This window comes from Myotis yumanensis, unplaced genomic scaffold, assembly GCF_028538775.1.
Source record: "Myotis yumanensis isolate MYYU_CA2020_CCGP unplaced genomic scaffold, mMyoYum1.0.hap1 SCAF_11, whole genome shotgun sequence".
In the NCBI taxonomy this organism is placed as follows: domain Eukaryota; kingdom Metazoa; phylum Chordata; class Mammalia; order Chiroptera; family Vespertilionidae; genus Myotis; species Myotis yumanensis.
Window position 1 is genome coordinate 63348841 of NW_027223762.1, and position 15726 is coordinate 63364566.

At 49.6% G+C, this 15726-nt stretch overlaps 2 protein-coding genes across 3 annotated transcripts in view; both read right to left on the reverse strand.

The window, feature by feature from the left end:
* Positions 1-2839: 2839 nt before the first annotated feature.
* Positions 2840-6758, reverse strand: CHCHD5 (coiled-coil-helix-coiled-coil-helix domain containing 5). Its single transcript, XM_070429741.1, has 4 exons — positions 6542-6758; positions 5730-5870; positions 5201-5366; positions 2840-3018 (listed from the first exon to the last, which is right to left on the reverse strand). Coding segments are annotated over exons 1-4 (333 nt in total). The 5' UTR covers positions 6544-6758; the 3' UTR covers positions 2840-2994.
* Positions 6759-10303: 3545 nt separating this feature from the next.
* The window catches only part of POLR1B (RNA polymerase I subunit B), a 30032-nt gene continuing 24609 nt past the window's right edge, over positions 10304-15726 (reverse strand). For both annotated transcript variants that reach the window (XM_070429742.1, XM_070429743.1), the window contains 3 exons: positions 15380-15576; positions 14672-14925; positions 10304-13246 (listed from right to left, as the gene is read on the reverse strand). In XM_070429742.1, the coding sequence (XP_070285843.1) occupies positions 12364-13246; positions 14672-14925; positions 15380-15576 (1334 nt within the window). In that variant the 3' untranslated portion in view covers positions 10304-12363. The remainder of the gene's footprint in view (positions 13247-14671; positions 14926-15379; positions 15577-15726) is intronic.

The following is a 15726-nucleotide window of genomic DNA, read 5'->3' on the forward strand; positions in this document are numbered from 1 at the left end:
TGGAGTTTCTTTTTTTAATATATATTTTTATTGGTTTCAGAGAGTAAGGGAAAGGGAGAGAGTAGAAAATATCAATGATGAGAATCATTGATTAGCTGTCTTAAGCCTGTAACGCAGCCATGTTTCCAGGGGAATCAAACCATAACCTCCTGGTTCATGGGTCCATGCTCCAGCCACTGAACCACTCCAGCCGGGTTTTGAATTACTTCCTGCAAATAAAATTTGTTTCAAAAGATACACATATTCTAAATTTTAGTATGTATGCATTTTGAATCATTTGACCAAATTCCCTTGGAATTTTGATTGGGATCTCATCAAATTTGTATTTGGGTTAAGAGGAATTCATTCATTGGCTCCTTTATCAGGTATGTATTGAGCATCTCCTATGGGCCAGGCACTAGAAGTGCAGTGCTCAACCAAAGAGCTTGTCATGATGGCATGTTTGCATGAAAGAGTCAAACCAGCCACCACATGCATAACATGAAGTCAGGATGTGCTGCGTGCTCTGAACAAAAGGTAAAGCGGAGAAAGAGAGAAATGGTGAGGAGGTGATGTTGTGTGTAGGATGACGTGAAGGTTTGTCAGATCGAGGTGATAGTTGAGGCTGCTTTGGGATATGCATAGATGACCAGCAAAATGTAAACATCCCAGCTGAGCCCTCATTTTGGGCCCTGGTTCTAAAGTGTTCTAGGTGGCTCCTGATCTGAGGGAGAAAGTGTATCCAGCCTCATTCTTTCTTTCTTTCTTTTTTTAATCCTCACTCGAGGATATTTTTCCATTGACTTTTAGAGATAGGGAAAGACAGAAATATCAATGTGAAACACATGGATTAGTTGCCTCCTGCACGTGCTCTGACCAGGGCCCAGGCCTGGGAAGAGTTTGCAACCTAGGTACATGTCCTTGACTGGAATCAAACCTGGGACCCTTCGGTCGACAGGCCAATGCTCTATCCACTGAGCAAAACTGGCTAGGGCTCCAGCCTCATTCTTTAATAGAAGGAAGGACAAAGCACCCAGCCCCTGGCCTCTCTGGACCCCTTACTACGAATCAACCTTTCATTGTGGGGCCTATTCTTATGTCACTGATGCTGCTCCAGTGTGTCCTCTTCCTGTAACAAACAGTAGGCAGGAGGTATTCCTGTTTAACTGGCCCTTAGTTATACAAGGGAGCATCTCTCAAATCCTTGTCCCCAAGTCCGGTGCTGGAAGAACCCAAGTTAGACAGTGCACCGTGAACCCAGGGTTATTCACAAGAGTGACCATGTTCCCAGACATAAAGTCTCAACATGTTTCAAAAAAAATGGAAATCATGTAAAACATGTTTCCATCCCAATAGCAATTGAGCAAGATGATTAGAAAAATTCCCAATTGTTTAGAAATTAAGAAACACAATTTTAAATTTCTATATCTGAGATAAATAAAAAAAGCAAAGTAGAAAGTCATGCTGTATGGGAAATTTAAGTGCATGCATTAGAAAAAGATTGAAAACCAGTGAGCTAAACAATCATGTCAAAAAGGCAAATAAACAACAACAAAAAAAAACCATACCCCCAAAACAAAACAAACATTAAATCCAAAAAGAAGGAAATAAAGAGGAGAAAATTAAAAATTAATACACAAATAGAGACATCAACAAAGCCAAAACCAGATTCTGTGAAAAAGTTAATAAAATTGAAAAAGTCCTGTCAACATGATGAAGAAAAAAAAAGGTACAAATAACCAACACCAGAAAGGAAAAGGGGCTTCCACTAGATTCTGTAGACCTTAAAACAAGAATTATGATATTCTTAACAAACTTATAGCAATTTGAAAGTTCATATCATGTGAAAAACTCATAAAAATAGTTCACCAACACCCAGGAATAGAAACTATGAAGATTTTATGGTAGTTTAAACACGGGCAAAAAGTCTTCGCAGCTAAATGCCATTGAGAGGTGCTATCCCCTCCAACCCCCGCCACTCCTGTCTCAGGTCTTGCTTTGACCAATGGTGTGTGGTAAAGGTTTAAGGCTTCCATTTGGCTCCCCTGGACCCCTGAGGTCACCACGTAGCCTACCGGAACATACTCTGAAATGTAGTCTCGATCTTGTCTTGTCTGTTATCACACTTTTCAGTTACACGGAACTGAACCCACTCAGGCAAAGTGAAGTTGGCCAGAAATTGGAGGGCTCAGTCTACAACCCAAGGAAACTGGAGCTGGGAACAAAAGCCACCAGATCCCCACAGCCCTTCAGGGACCACGTTGCTCCCTCCACCCTGACCACTTGGACTTACACCTTAGCTCCCAGGCCAACTGCCTTTGTCTTAAAGATCATATCCCCAGGACAGACTCTAGCTCATTTTTTCAAAGCCAGGGCACAGCCTCAGGTTTCAAATGGCCATTCTAGTCAGCATTGGCAAGTCACTCCAATTTCTGGAGATTTGGAGTCACCTCCAGGGGAGCAACAGGTCTGAATAGTAAATCTGGGTGCAGCCCCAGGCGTGCAGAGTTCAGCACTCTGGGGTCCTTCTCCTGCAGACCTGCCCTCTAGAGCCTGTGATCACCAGCTGTGCCCATGGAACCTGACACCCTAAGAGAGAGGAAGAAGCTGCAGCAGCCACTGCCTGGATCCACATGGCACCCCCTTCTGTGTGCTGAGTGCTGCTCAGGGCTCTTCTAATGGCAGGAGCCGCTCAAGCCCACAGTGCAGGCAGAAGTGCTAGGTGGTCAGTGCCCACAAAAACAGCCCTCAGTGACAGACGGAAGTTGCCCCTTGGAGAGTGAGGGATGTCCCGTGCAGTCTTCTGGAAGTCCCAGAAGGGAGTCTAGGGCCCTCAGTGCTGAAGGCAGGAATCAAAGCCTGGTGTACACAGTCTTTATTTATTGAGTGTCCCGATGTCCAGAGACTGGGCCCATATCCAGGGCCCTGAGAATAGCATCTGGTCACTCACTCTTCAGGGCTGGGGGCAGTAAGTGGCCAGTCACTCCTGTCCAGCTTTCACATGGTCCAGAGTCCTCAGGAGGCAGGAAGTGGCTGTGCCTGTGGAAAACACATCATCATCTGCCACCGTCTGTGCCCGCCCTGGGGAGACTGTGTAGACACAGCAGAGGCTGCCTGTGGAGCCCATGGACAGGGGACCTAGTGAACTGTCACTGGGAGCAAGGAAGGCAGCTTGTATGCACTGAGCACCTACTGTGTGCCTGGCACTGCTACAGGTACTGGGGACCCAGCACTGGACGCAGGCAGGCACAAGTCTCCGACTCAGGAGGGATAGACAACAACAAATGAACAAAAATATTTCGACTGAATATCTACAAAGAAAACGAGGTCAGGGTAGAGAGAGGTGTATGTGGGGAGATGTAGGTGGCACTTTAAACCATACAGCATACTTTATGAGATGGGGACAGGCTGGTTGCTTATCTCAGGAGGAAAGGAGCAACTGATCCTAAGATGGAAAGGTGGGGTTTTTACTATTCAGATGCCCCAAAATCTTGAAAAAACATCACCAACATATGACTAAGAAACTAGCGTGAACAGCATGAGCTCCTTAAGAATATTTCCTGAGAAGAATTAAAAGTCCTTTCTGCTGGGAGTTCTTGGGGCCTGAACCTTTCACTTATCCTGCCTCATGAAAACACAAGACTGAGGTCCAGGTGACAGGGCTTCTGCCCCCGTTTCAGCAAGAACTTCTCTGAAACAAGCGATGGGAGGGTAGTGGTTACAAAGCAGTGGCGTGTAAGCCGTAATTAGGGAGTCAGGGACTGTGGGAGCCCGGCATAGGGAGGGGCCATCACACAAGGTTTTCTGAGGGAGGTGAGCAGGACTAGGTGGCAGTCCAGGTGGAAGGAAACAGCTAGATAAAAGCCTGCCAGCAGGACAGACATGAGGTGGAGTAAGTTCCATTCCCTGGGGCTGGAACACAGGACTGGAGGAAGGGGGAGGGCCCGTAGGCAGCACCAAGTTGAGACGTGGTCTCTGGAAAGGGTTTTAAGTAAATCAGAACCCAGTCAGACTCGCTCGCAACACTTGGGGACCACTGCAGAAAATGAATCATTTGGAAGGACTGAAAGGAGCACGGAGGCCAAGAGAAAGCCTCTCCCCTGGGAGCAAGAAGGGAAGACGGGGCCGCAGACAGGGAGGGGCAGATGAGAGAGTACCAGAAGGGCTGGTGAAGAGGTGATCTTTGTCTTTGGGGCTCACAGTCCCAAAAACATCTAAACCGGGTTTCTCAATCTTTTCCCAAAATTGCCCCATTAAGGAGTCTTTATAGACATTTATTTTAAACTGTGCCCATCCATGAAATTTTTATTTTATTTTTTTTTTAAAAATACATACATACATACATATATATATATATATATATATTTGTATTGATTTCAGAGAGAGGAAGGGAGAGGGAAGAGAGATAGAAACATAAATGATGAGAATCATTGATCAGCTGTCTCCTGCACAGCCCCTACTGGGGATTGAGCCTGCAACCTGGAATTGAACCTTGACCTCCTGGTTCATGAGCTGATGCTCAACCACTGAGCTACCACTGGCTGGGCACATCCATGAAATTGTAATACCATAGAAATACTGTATCTGTTAAAGGACCATATACATTAAAAAAAGTAAGACCTTGCCTTGACCAGTTTGGCTCAGTGGATAGAGCGTCAGCCTGCGGACTCAGGGGTCCCGGGTTCGATTCCGGTCAAGGGCATGTACCTTGGTTGCGGGCACATCCCCGGTGGGGAGTGTACAGGAAGCAGTTGATTGATGTTTCTCTCTCATCGATGTTTCTAATCTCTATCCCTCTCCCTTCCTCTCTGTAAAAAATCAATAAAATATATTTAAAAAAAGAAAAAAAAGAGTAAGACCTTTACCCCAACCTCACACCTGCCAGGACAGCTGAGGGGCAGGAGAGGGTGAAGAAGATTGAACAGTTAGCCTGGGGAAGACAGAGGCTGCCCAAACCTGGGATTTTGTTCCTCGGTGTGAACAATATCAAAGAAGTAATGTGACCAGTTCTCAGTTCTCAGGTGCTCTGTGGTCACTGTGCGGAAGCAGGTACTGTACGGGTTTACAGAGGCCAGGGGGACATGGGACAGGTGTCCTGGAGGGCAGGTGGCTGGACTAAAGCAGGGGCTATGGATGGGGCAAGAGGTGAGTGTTGTGAATTCTGGATGCATGTGAAGGTCGGTGCTGGGAGGATGGGGCTGAGGTGACCTCAGGTCTTTACCTGCACACTTGCAGGTGGGCTCGCCGGCTGCACCTGCTCAGCGCACTGCAGGAAGCGGCGCACCTGCTCCGCACAGTTGCCTGTGGCTGCCTCATTCTGCCGAAGACACTCCTCAAAGGCCTCAAAGGGCTCTGCACAGGCCTGGCGGATCTGACGGATGATTGGGCTGCAGGGAGGGCACCTCAAGCTCGACTTTCCTGGCACTACCCCACCCCACTGTCCACCCCCCACCCAATGGCCCCACCTCTGGTACTGCCTGGTCCCCCGAATTACCCACTCCGGCACTGGCTCCCCGCCCCTGCCCACCCCCTTGTTCCCCACCTCCCTACTGTTCCCCCTGCTGCCTGCCCCTGCACGGCCCTCCTGCACTACCAGCCGCCGCACTGCCCTCTTGCACTCCCAGCCGCTGCACTGCCCTCTTGCACTCCCAGCCCCTGCACTGCCCTCCTGCACTCCCAGCCCCTGCACTGCCCTCTAGCACTCCCAGCCCCCTCCGAACCGCCCCAGTCCGGGACTGTCCCGCACTCACTGGTTAGAGGTGCAGCGAGCGATGCTCATTTTGAGGTGGTGACAGTCCCGCTGCCAGGACTCGGGTTTGGCGGCCACACACTGGCCATACTGGTCCAGCTCCCGGCCGCAGTGGCGGGCAGTGACCTCCAGCGCCGCCTGCCTGCGGGACACGCGGGTAGGGGTGGAGGGTGTGGGGTGGGTCCCTGAGTCTCACGGTCCCACGGCAGGGCCCGCGGGGTGCCGGGCTGTGGAGCGGGCCAGGGGCTTCTGGATAGATGGTGAGGGTCCTTGAACATATCTGGTCACTCTAATGCGCGGTCAGGGTAGGGCAGAGGGTCCTGGAGCTCCCCTCCCGCCCCCCATGGGACCTTAGAAGTAGGACCCAAGGCTCTGGGAGGGCCTGGGAGCCACAGGTGGGTGTGGGGTTGGGTCCAAGGAAGGGTCTCGCAACCAGTCTTAGCGCGGAGACCTGAGGACAGGGCACCAGAGGGCCACTGGAGGCCCTCATGGGTCAGGGTCCTCAGGACACGATCTGGAAGCGCCAGGTAGGGCTGGGCCCGGGTTCGTCTCAAGAGAGAAGGTGGGGTGACCCGGGGGCGGAACGTGGGGCTCCGAGGCCGGGCCTGGAGTCCTGCAAGCTGCCTGGGTGTGGGAGTCCTCTCTTCCCAGGAGGAGGGGGGCGGGGCTTGGACGCGCGGGGAGGGGTGAGGGCGCGGAGTCCGGAGGTTCAAGGAACAGAGACCACCTCTCCTCCCGGATTCCGACTTAGGTCCGGGTCACATACAAGAAGGTGTGCGCGGAAGGTAAAGGGAAGGTGCTCCTGCTACTCACATGTCGAGGTAGGTGCCGGGAGAAACAGTCCGGAGGAGAGTCCCGCCTTTTCCGGTGTCAGGTTGTCTTGGCGGCGCCCTCCCTGCCTTGTTTACTCCGTTCACACAGCGGCCAAGCGGCCCTATTGCTTTTGGCGCCAATCCGTCAGAGCGGAGCCCTACCTCTGCTTCCGCCCCGACCTGTCATGGCGGCGCCCTACCCCGGCTTCCGCCCCCTGTCATGGCGGCGCCCTGCTAGCCACTTCCGACTCCGGCCCGCTCAGTGGCCACAACCCTATTTCCGGCTTTCCCAGGCGACTTCCAGACTGCACCGGAAGTAAATATGGGAAAGTACGGCGGTGCCTCCGCACCAAGGAAAGAGTGGCGCTCAGCAGTGCGAACCCCTGTGGGGCCGGACCCGACTGGAAAACTAGTGGCCCGCGCCTGCCCTTTGCTGCCGACCCTCAACTCGGGCCGCTCGCGGCTCGGCCTTGGCCTTACGCAGTCGGTCCTCTCGGAGCGCTGGCTCGGGCGCCTGCGGGGAGCCGGCGGGAAGGGGCGCGCCTCAGAGCCGGGCCGGGTCTGCGCCACCTGCGGGCGTGAGTTCCCACCGGGCTCCTCTGCAATCCCTCCCGGTGCGGCGAGGCTTCCGGGGAGTGAGGTGGGGCTGGACCCGCGCCTCTGCGGCGGGCGGCCGGGCCTGTGTTCCAGTGGGGCGCCGTGCCCCCGGGAGCACGCAGAACGCCCCCGGCTCTGGCAAGAGGAGCACACGCGTTTCAGAGACCGGCTGCCCTGACCGTGAGTCAGACAGCCGGGGCCTCGACGTGCGCGGCTCTGGAACTGGGGTGTGACAGTGACCCCCGCCCCCCGACAGGCTTAGTCTGCGCCAGTGCAGGAGCCTTTCCCGAGCTGACACCTGAGCCGGCCACGTGACCCGGATCTGGCGCCACGCGCGCCAAAGGAAAACCTTTCGCCCCTGCGTTCTCCTTCCCGCACAGCCTTCCGGTGGCCTTTCGTGGGCGGACAGGGAGGAATAGGACTCTCCTCTGTGACCTCAGATGTCCTCAGCCGGCCCCACGTCCTGTCCCCGAATCATCCCGAAGCCCAGCTCACGGGCGCCCCACGGGAGGCATGTGGCTGGGCTTGTAAGGAGGTTCCCTGAAGACCCAGCAGGGGAGCTGCCTTGAGCCCCCAGACTTCTGGCCGCCTTTGGGCTGTGGCTCCCTGGAGATCGAGTGTAAGGGAGACGTCGGTGTCCCGGGGTTTGGGGTGAAGCAGATCTGAGCCTTGTATTGTCTCCTCGTCACTGGTGGGTCCCCACAGTCTGGGTGGGCAGAGGAGTGGTGGACTGAATTTGCTGTCTTGGCACTAGAAAGAAATATCACCCTGGAGCTGAGCATGCTAGGAGGGACAGACAACTACTAAAATAAACACGAAAAACACACTAGTGATGGTCATTCACCAGGAGAGTGATCATTCTGGGAAGGGAAGGGGAAGTGTTGGGAGAGTGACCAAAGGTGTGATATGATTTATAATAAATATATATTTGATCTTCATCTGCTGGTCCTGGCACAAGTCTCCTAAAGCCCTTGGGATTTCACATGCGATGAGAGCAACAGAGGTTGGTCTTTTGTTGTTATTGAGGTGACTTTTGGACCTCACTGAGGAGGGGGGGCTGGTCTCCAGAACCAGCCTTGTGACTAGAGGTTGGAACTTTCGGTCTCACCCCCCCTGGCATCAGGGAGGGGAGAGGGGCTGGAAGTGGTGTAATAAGCCCACCTAAGGAATGAAGCCGCCATAGAAACCCCAAATGGTTTGTGGAGCTTCTGGGTTGGTGAGTGGCACACTCAGAGCGTGGCAGCTCCAAGCTGTCCCCAGACCTTGCCCTTTTTATTTCTTCCCAAGTCATATACTTTTACATTTTTTTGTTTTTTGTTGTTAATCCTCTCCTGAGGATATTTTTTTCCATAGCTTTTCAGAGTGGAAGGAGGGAAAGGAGTAGAAAGACAGAGATGTTGGTGCCAGAGAGAACATCTACTGGTTGCCTCTCACATGTACCCCGGCTGGTAGTTGGGCCGACAGTAAAACCACTGAGTGCACTACTCAGGGCCTTTTACGTTTTTTAATTGATTCTAGAGAAACATTAACTTGTCGTTCTACTTATTTATGCATTCATTGGTTGCTTCTTTTTTTAAATAGTCTTTTTAAAAAAATTACTTATTTTAGAGAGAGAAAGGGGGAGAGAGAAACATCAATTTGTTGTTCCACTTGTTTATACATTCATTGGTTGATTCTTTTATGTGCCCTGACTGGGGATAGAATCTGAAACCTTGGCATATCGGGACAATGCTCTAACCAACTGAGCTACGCAGCAGGGCCCTAAGTCATATTCTTACATAGTAAACTGGTGATCTGGTGTGTAAAATGTTTCTGAGTTTTGTGAGCCATTCTAGCAAATTAGTTGAACCCAAGGAGGTGTTCAATCTATAGCTAGTTGGTCAGAAGCACAGCTGACAATTAGGCCTGATGGCAGCCCCCATCCCACCTAAGAAAGCTTAAGAATGCTACAGAAACACTGAAATAAGCCCTGGAGGTTGAAGAAAAACGCCATGAGGTAGAAGTCCAGTATATAAATGTCATCAGACATGGTAAATGTGATGTTATTAAGTAATTCTATATAATAAAAAGGTAATATGCAAATTGACCCTAACAACAGAACGACTGGGAATGACTGGTCACTATGACACACACTGACCACCAGGGGGCAGATGCTCAATGCAGGAGGTGCCTCCTGGTGGTCAGTGCGCTCCCACATGGGGGAGCTCTGCTCAGCCACAAGCCAGGCTGACATTTGCCAGTACAGTGGTGGTGGCGGGAGCCTCTCCCGCCTCCTCAGCAGCACTAAGGATGTGCGACTGCAGCTAGGCCTGCTCGCCGCTGGCAAGTGGACATTCCACGAGGGCTCCCGTGCTGCCAGAGGGATGTCTGACAGCCAGCTTAGGCCCAATCCCCCAAGGAGCGGGCCTAAGCCAGCAGGTGGACATCCCCCGAGGGGTCCCAGATTGTGAGAGGGCACAGGCCGGGCTGAGAGACCCCCTCCCCCCGAGTGCACAAATTTTTGTGCACTGGGCTTCTAGTTTATTTTATAAATTTCTTGAAAAGATAATTGCTTAGAGCAAAGGTAATAATGTATTATGGGGTTCATCACATATGTATAGATAAAATGTGTGACAAAAATGTGTGGCTCAGTGATTGAGCGTCGACCTATGAGCCAGAAGGTCACAATTCATTCTAGGTCAGGGCACATGCCTAGGTTGTGGGCTCGATCCCCAGTAGGGGGCCTCCAGGAGGCAGCTGATCAATGATTCTCTCTCATCATTGATGTCTATCTCTCCCTCTCCCTTCCTATCTGAAATCTACAAAAATATACTTTAGAAAAATGAGCAAAAGATACATTTCACTGAGTAGATATAAATGCAGAAAAGCCCATGAAAAGATGATGTTAAACATTGTCAACCATTAGAGATATGCGAATTAAAACCCCACTGAGACATCATTTACACACCCGTCAGAACAGCCTAAATAAAACAGGAGCACTATCAAGTGCCTGTCAGGATGTGGAAGAAACGATCGATCTCATTCATTGCTGATGGGAATGTAAAATGGTCCAGCCACTTTGAAACAGTTTGGCAGTTTCTTCTAAGACAACACACCACCACCACATGGCAATTTAATTCTTAGACATTTGTCCCAGATAAATGTATGTTCACACAAAAACTGTACATGAGTTTTCAGAGCAGCTTTATTTGTAAACACCAAAAACTGGCAACAACCAAAATGTGCTCCTACAGGTAACTGGTTGAACACACTGGCATAGCCATACAGCAGCAAAAAGGAATGAACAACTGATATATCCAACAGCTTCAATGCATCTCAAGCAATTGAGTGGAAAAAGCCAACCTCAGAAGGTCACAAACTATGCTTCTATTTGTATAAATACTAGAGGCATGATGCACGAAATTAGTGCATGGGTAGGGTCCCTAGGCCTGGCTGGCGATCAGGGCCGATCCGTGGGGCGACTGGCTGGGCGATCGGGGCGGGGGGGACCCCCCCACTGGCACCTGCCTTGGCAGGCCTAGTGCCACCTGTTTGCGGGCCCCGCCCCCACCTGTTGCCCCCTCTCTGCAGGGTGACCAGTAGGGCGATGGGACCCTGCTGGCACCTGCCTTGGCTGGCATGGGGCCTGCGGGCAGCTTCTGTGTTAAGCGTTGCCCCCTGGTGGTCAGTGTGCTCCCACAGCCAACCTCCTATGGCCAGCCAACTGCCATGGTCCCTGCGGCCAACCCCAATTAACCCCTGGTACTAAACCATTTGTAGATGACCTGCTTCTGAGTCGGGGTTTCATACTAGCAGAGCAGCTCCCTCGCTCTGAAGGCCAGCCCTCAACACAAGGGTTTGTCTCACTCCTGTCCTCTTCCTTCCTTGGGGGCCGCCTGCCCACCTGCCACAGTGCCAGCGAGGTGGAGGGAAGGAGGATCTCACTCCCAAACTCTCCCTTCCGCAGGGGCCGCCTGCCCACCCACTGTGGTGGTGGTGCGGTGGCAAGGGAAGGAGTGGAGGCGGGGAACTGCGAGGTGGCAGAACGCCTGCCCCGGTGACCATTGCCTCCTCTCCTGACACCACGAATGCACGAATGTTGTGCACTGGGCCTCTAGTAATAAATAAAAAACCAAAACAACCCAAAGGGGCACAGGAAGCTTTCAGAGGTGATGTTTATTACCCCAGATGGTGAACTATATACAATAAAGATGTGCAGTGTTTGTTTTTTTAAGTATGTTTTTGATTTAAGAGAGAGAGAGAAAAACATCAATCAGTTGACTCCTGCACAAACCCCAACTGAGGTTAAAACCTACAATCTGGGTTTAGTATATTTCTTTTTTTTTTTTAAATATATTTTATTGATTTTTTTTACAGAGAGGAAGGGAGAGAGATAGAGAGTTAGAAACATTGATGAGAGAGAAACATCGGATCAGCTGCCTCCTGCATACCCCCTACTGGGGATGTGCCCACAACCAAGGTACATGCCTTTGACCGGAATCGAACCTGGGACCCTTGAGTCCGCAGGCTGACGCTCTATCCACTGAGCCAAACCAGTTAGGGCTGGGTTTAGTATATTTCAATGAAATTGTTAAAAAATATTTCTACCTTTTTTCACTTTAACATGGACATTAGAAAATACAAAATCACACACATGGCCTGCATCATGTTGGGACTCTAGATGGACAATGCTCTAGAGCAGCAGTTGCCAACCTTTCAGACCTCTCAGGTCACCGGATGGTGACCTAGAGCAGGGGTGGGGAACATTGGGCCCTCAGGCTGTATAAGGTCCTCGAAATCATTTAGTCTGGCCCTCCCAAGGCATTAGGGGTGAGTTAATTGTTTGACCAAATATAGCAGGCTAATTTTTAAGTTGATAATTTTGTATGGCCTGCAAATGATGTTATAAATATCCAAATGGCCCCTGGCAGAAAAAAGGTTCCCCACACCTGTTCTAAAGGGACAATCAGTGATAGTCACCATCTACTGAGAGCAGCATACTAAGACCCTGGGGTTGGGAACTTCCCTATATATTTTATTCCTCAATGTAACGTTTTCTCGAACAAATACAGTGGAAATCAATTTCACTGGTTATTATACCAGAAAGACTCAGAACCTTGAATTCTTATTTGCCAGGTCTTGGTTGAGGGCTGTCACAACCTTGAAAAAAATTTCAGGGTAACATCTTTACTGAAGTTACATTTTGTTTTAATCTGACAGATCACCTAACCCAAAAGGCCACATCAATTAAATGACATCTAGTTTTACTTTGATGTTCATAGCTGCCAGTTCAGCTACAAAATACCGAAAAACATAAGGCACAGAGACAGTGTCGATAGTGTCACTACGATTGCACACAGTACAGTTGTATTTTCTGTTGCGCATGGCTGACCACGAAGGGGGTGGCTTCTCCAACAGCGGAGAGAGCAGACTGCCACACTTCACACACACATGGGCTACCGACCGGTCAGAACAGTTAAAGAGGCGGTCATGAAGGAGAAAAGAAGTTCCATGAGCTAACAGAGCATCCCTCTCCATTTCCCCAAAACGGATCCCACCCTGGACGTTTCTCCCCCCGATGGGCTGGTTAGTGACTCTGTCTCTGGCTCCGGTGGTTCTGACCTGGAATTTGTCTGAGACCATGTGGCGTAACCGCTGGTAATAAACCACGCCAATGAAAATATCTGCTTCCAGTTCCACCCCACTGATGCCACTGTACAGCCTCTCAGTGCCATAGAAGTTGTAGCCAGCAGCCTTCAACATCTCACCAAAGTACTCCAAGGCCGAGTTCTCCTCTGAAAAGGTGAAGGGTGTGGCATCATGGCAGAGACCATGCAGAGCTGCAGACTTGCCCGCCATGCTCTCGATTAACATACCAATAGTCATTCGGGATGGGAACCCATGAGGGTTGAACAGAATGTCTGGGACCATCCCACTTTCGGTGAAGGGCATGTCCTCAGTTGGCCACAGTCTGCTCAGGATGCCCTTCTGCCCATGCCGGCTGGCAAACTTGTCTCCAATGGTTGGGTTCCGAGGGATTCTCATTGTGATGCAAACACATTTAAATTTTCCACTTCCAGTGTCATTACTACACACTTTGATGTTGTCCACAATACAATTTTCTTTACTCCTAGGAAAAATTAAACCATATAAAAGGTCAAACCATTTCTTTAAGCTTATAGAGGCATATAAGTTTTATATATAACTAGTGCTTTATAAAGGATTCAAAAAACAGTCTTATCTTTCTTTTCCCTGGAAGTATCTATGAATAGGGCTGCTGGTTATGTTAACTACAGAACTCTGTTCCTCTGAACAACTATTATGAAAGTACTAAAGAACTGGTACACGAATTCATGCACAGGTGGAGTCCCTCAGGGTGGCCTGCAGGGATCGGGCCCAAACCAGCAGTCCAACGCTACTTGCTGCTCCCACTCATTCCGACCCCGCTGTGCCTGCTGCAGGTTCGGGCCCAGTCAGTCCCAATCGGGAGAGGCTCACACTGCAGCAGCAGTGCTTGCCAGTTGTGAGCCCTGCATCTGGCGCCCATCCCGAGGGGGGTGGGCGGGGAGCCGAGATGCGATCGGCCCTCTGGGCGGGTGGTAAGAAGCCCTTGCCGGCCCAGGATCAGGATCTGGATCTGTCCCACTGACGTTCACGCCAGTTTTCATGCCAGTTGTTGTGAGTCACCTAATGGCCACTTTTATATCGTTTCTTCCTTCCAGAATGTCTAGGGAGGGGAAGCAGCCGCGGTGCCTGAGGCTGACTTCCAGGAGGCCTGCAGCACTGTCGAGATTGTGCCAGCGGCGCCGTCCATTGGTGCCTGGCCCATTCTTCAGAGATCGGACCTGCAGGACTACTGAGGGAGCAAGTGGCTGCTACTGGGCTGGTGGGCCGCTGGAAAGGGTTGGTCAGCTGAGCAGCGCTCTCGTTGTGGGAGTGCACTGACCACCAAGGGGCAGCTCCTGCATTGAACATCTGCTCCCTGGTAGTCAGTGCGCATCATAGCAACTGGTTGTTTGTTCCTTAGGCTTTTATATATACTATAGACTAGAGGCCCGGTGCACAAAATTCGTTCAAGAGTAGGCCCTCGCAGCCCCGGGTTTGTCCAGAAGGGTGTCCGGACCATCGTTCTACTATTTGGCTATTCGGTCGATTTGCATATTACGCTTTTATTATAGATTATGAAGATCTACTGTTGAATCCACTCTTACAGATGTAAAATAAGCTAAAAATTTATTTTTAACAGGAGGTATGATAAAATTTTAGCCGGGAAATATTCCTAACATGCATGAGATGATCAAGTCTCAATAATATACTTTTAAAATAAGCCGGGAGAACTCTCACCAATTATAAGAGACTGACAAGTAGAAAAGCAAAGGGAGTATGACAGCAAACTTTGTCTCATTTTGTAAATGCCAATTCAGTTACGATTGAGTCAATAACAACTATCATTTCTTTTTTCTCCAAAAATTTCCTGTTAAAAGATTACTTTCAACAGCTCCCAGCAATTCACTAAGAATAGCCTTTAAAATGAGCACCTGGCACTGCAACTTACTTGTAGAACATCACAGAGCTCTCGCCAGTGTTGAGGTTTACATAGCTGTAATAGGGATCTCCATACTGCAGCTGTGCTCCAATAAATGGCAATCCATCCTCATCTAACTTCTGCACAGTCCGCGGGTCACCAGGTTTGACTCCAAACACCAGACTATCATCTCCTTGTTTAATTTTTTCATAGAGATCTATGAACTCAGATTTGTAGACACTTCCATGGGCAAAACCTCGTTCCCAAGAAGCCTTATTCACAATCTATGAAGTGAAAGAATCAAGGGAGTGCAGAAAAATGAGGATTTTTCAAAATAAGACTGGTCATAATTATACTTGGTTTAGGTTACCTGGCATTCGATTTAAAATCTATCCACCTTTTCTCAGTCACCTACACTACTAAAACCCAAGCACTTAATTTATAATTAAATAGTCCAAACCCCAATCATGAACAAACACAAAAGGTAAAAATATCCAACACTACTTTATATTCACTCGACATTTATTCAACTACACAGGCGATATACATGAAATATGCATATATGAATATTTAGTTCATAACCCTCAAGGCTACCACTTTTCATTCTGAGTAGGGACTGACCATTTAACAGGACACTCACTCAACAAATACTAGGCACTTGAGGACACAGTGACCACAGTAAAGTTAAATTTTAAAATTAAATATTAAAAGAATGGAACTACTCTTGGTAAAACTTACCATGGCATCTTCCATATCATAGCCAGTGTAAGAAATAACAGCAACGATGGCATTGGTCCCAATTGGATAGTTGTCCATGTCATAGTGATCATACATGCACGGCCTCACCAAAGGGCTTTGTGGGGTCTGAAGACGATACAGCTTATTATCGGATCGGTCTTGATAAGTGAGAAGTGGAAAGCCCATAGTTTGTTTACCTACAAAAGGAAAAACACCTTAGCCTTTTGTTTTTCCCTTGGTTATAAAGGTGATATTTAAAATTGGGAGCAACTAAATATTCACCATAGAGGAATGAACAGATCAGTCATGGTGGTTATGCTTTATAGTGTGAAGATGAACAAACCTGC

What these genes read in the sequence shown, in the direction of transcription:
- CHCHD5 (XM_070429741.1), bottom strand. An exon ending in GCTCGCTGCACCTCTAACCA is followed by an intron (nt 5,367 to 5,729) that starts GTGAGTGCGGGA and finishes CCCTCCCTGCAG; the next exon opens with CCCAATCATCCGTCAGATCC. An exon ending in GCCCACCTGCAAGTGTGCAG is followed by an intron (nt 3,019 to 5,200) that starts GTAAAGACCTGA and finishes TGTTTTCCACAG; the next exon opens with GCACAGCCACTTCCTGCCTC.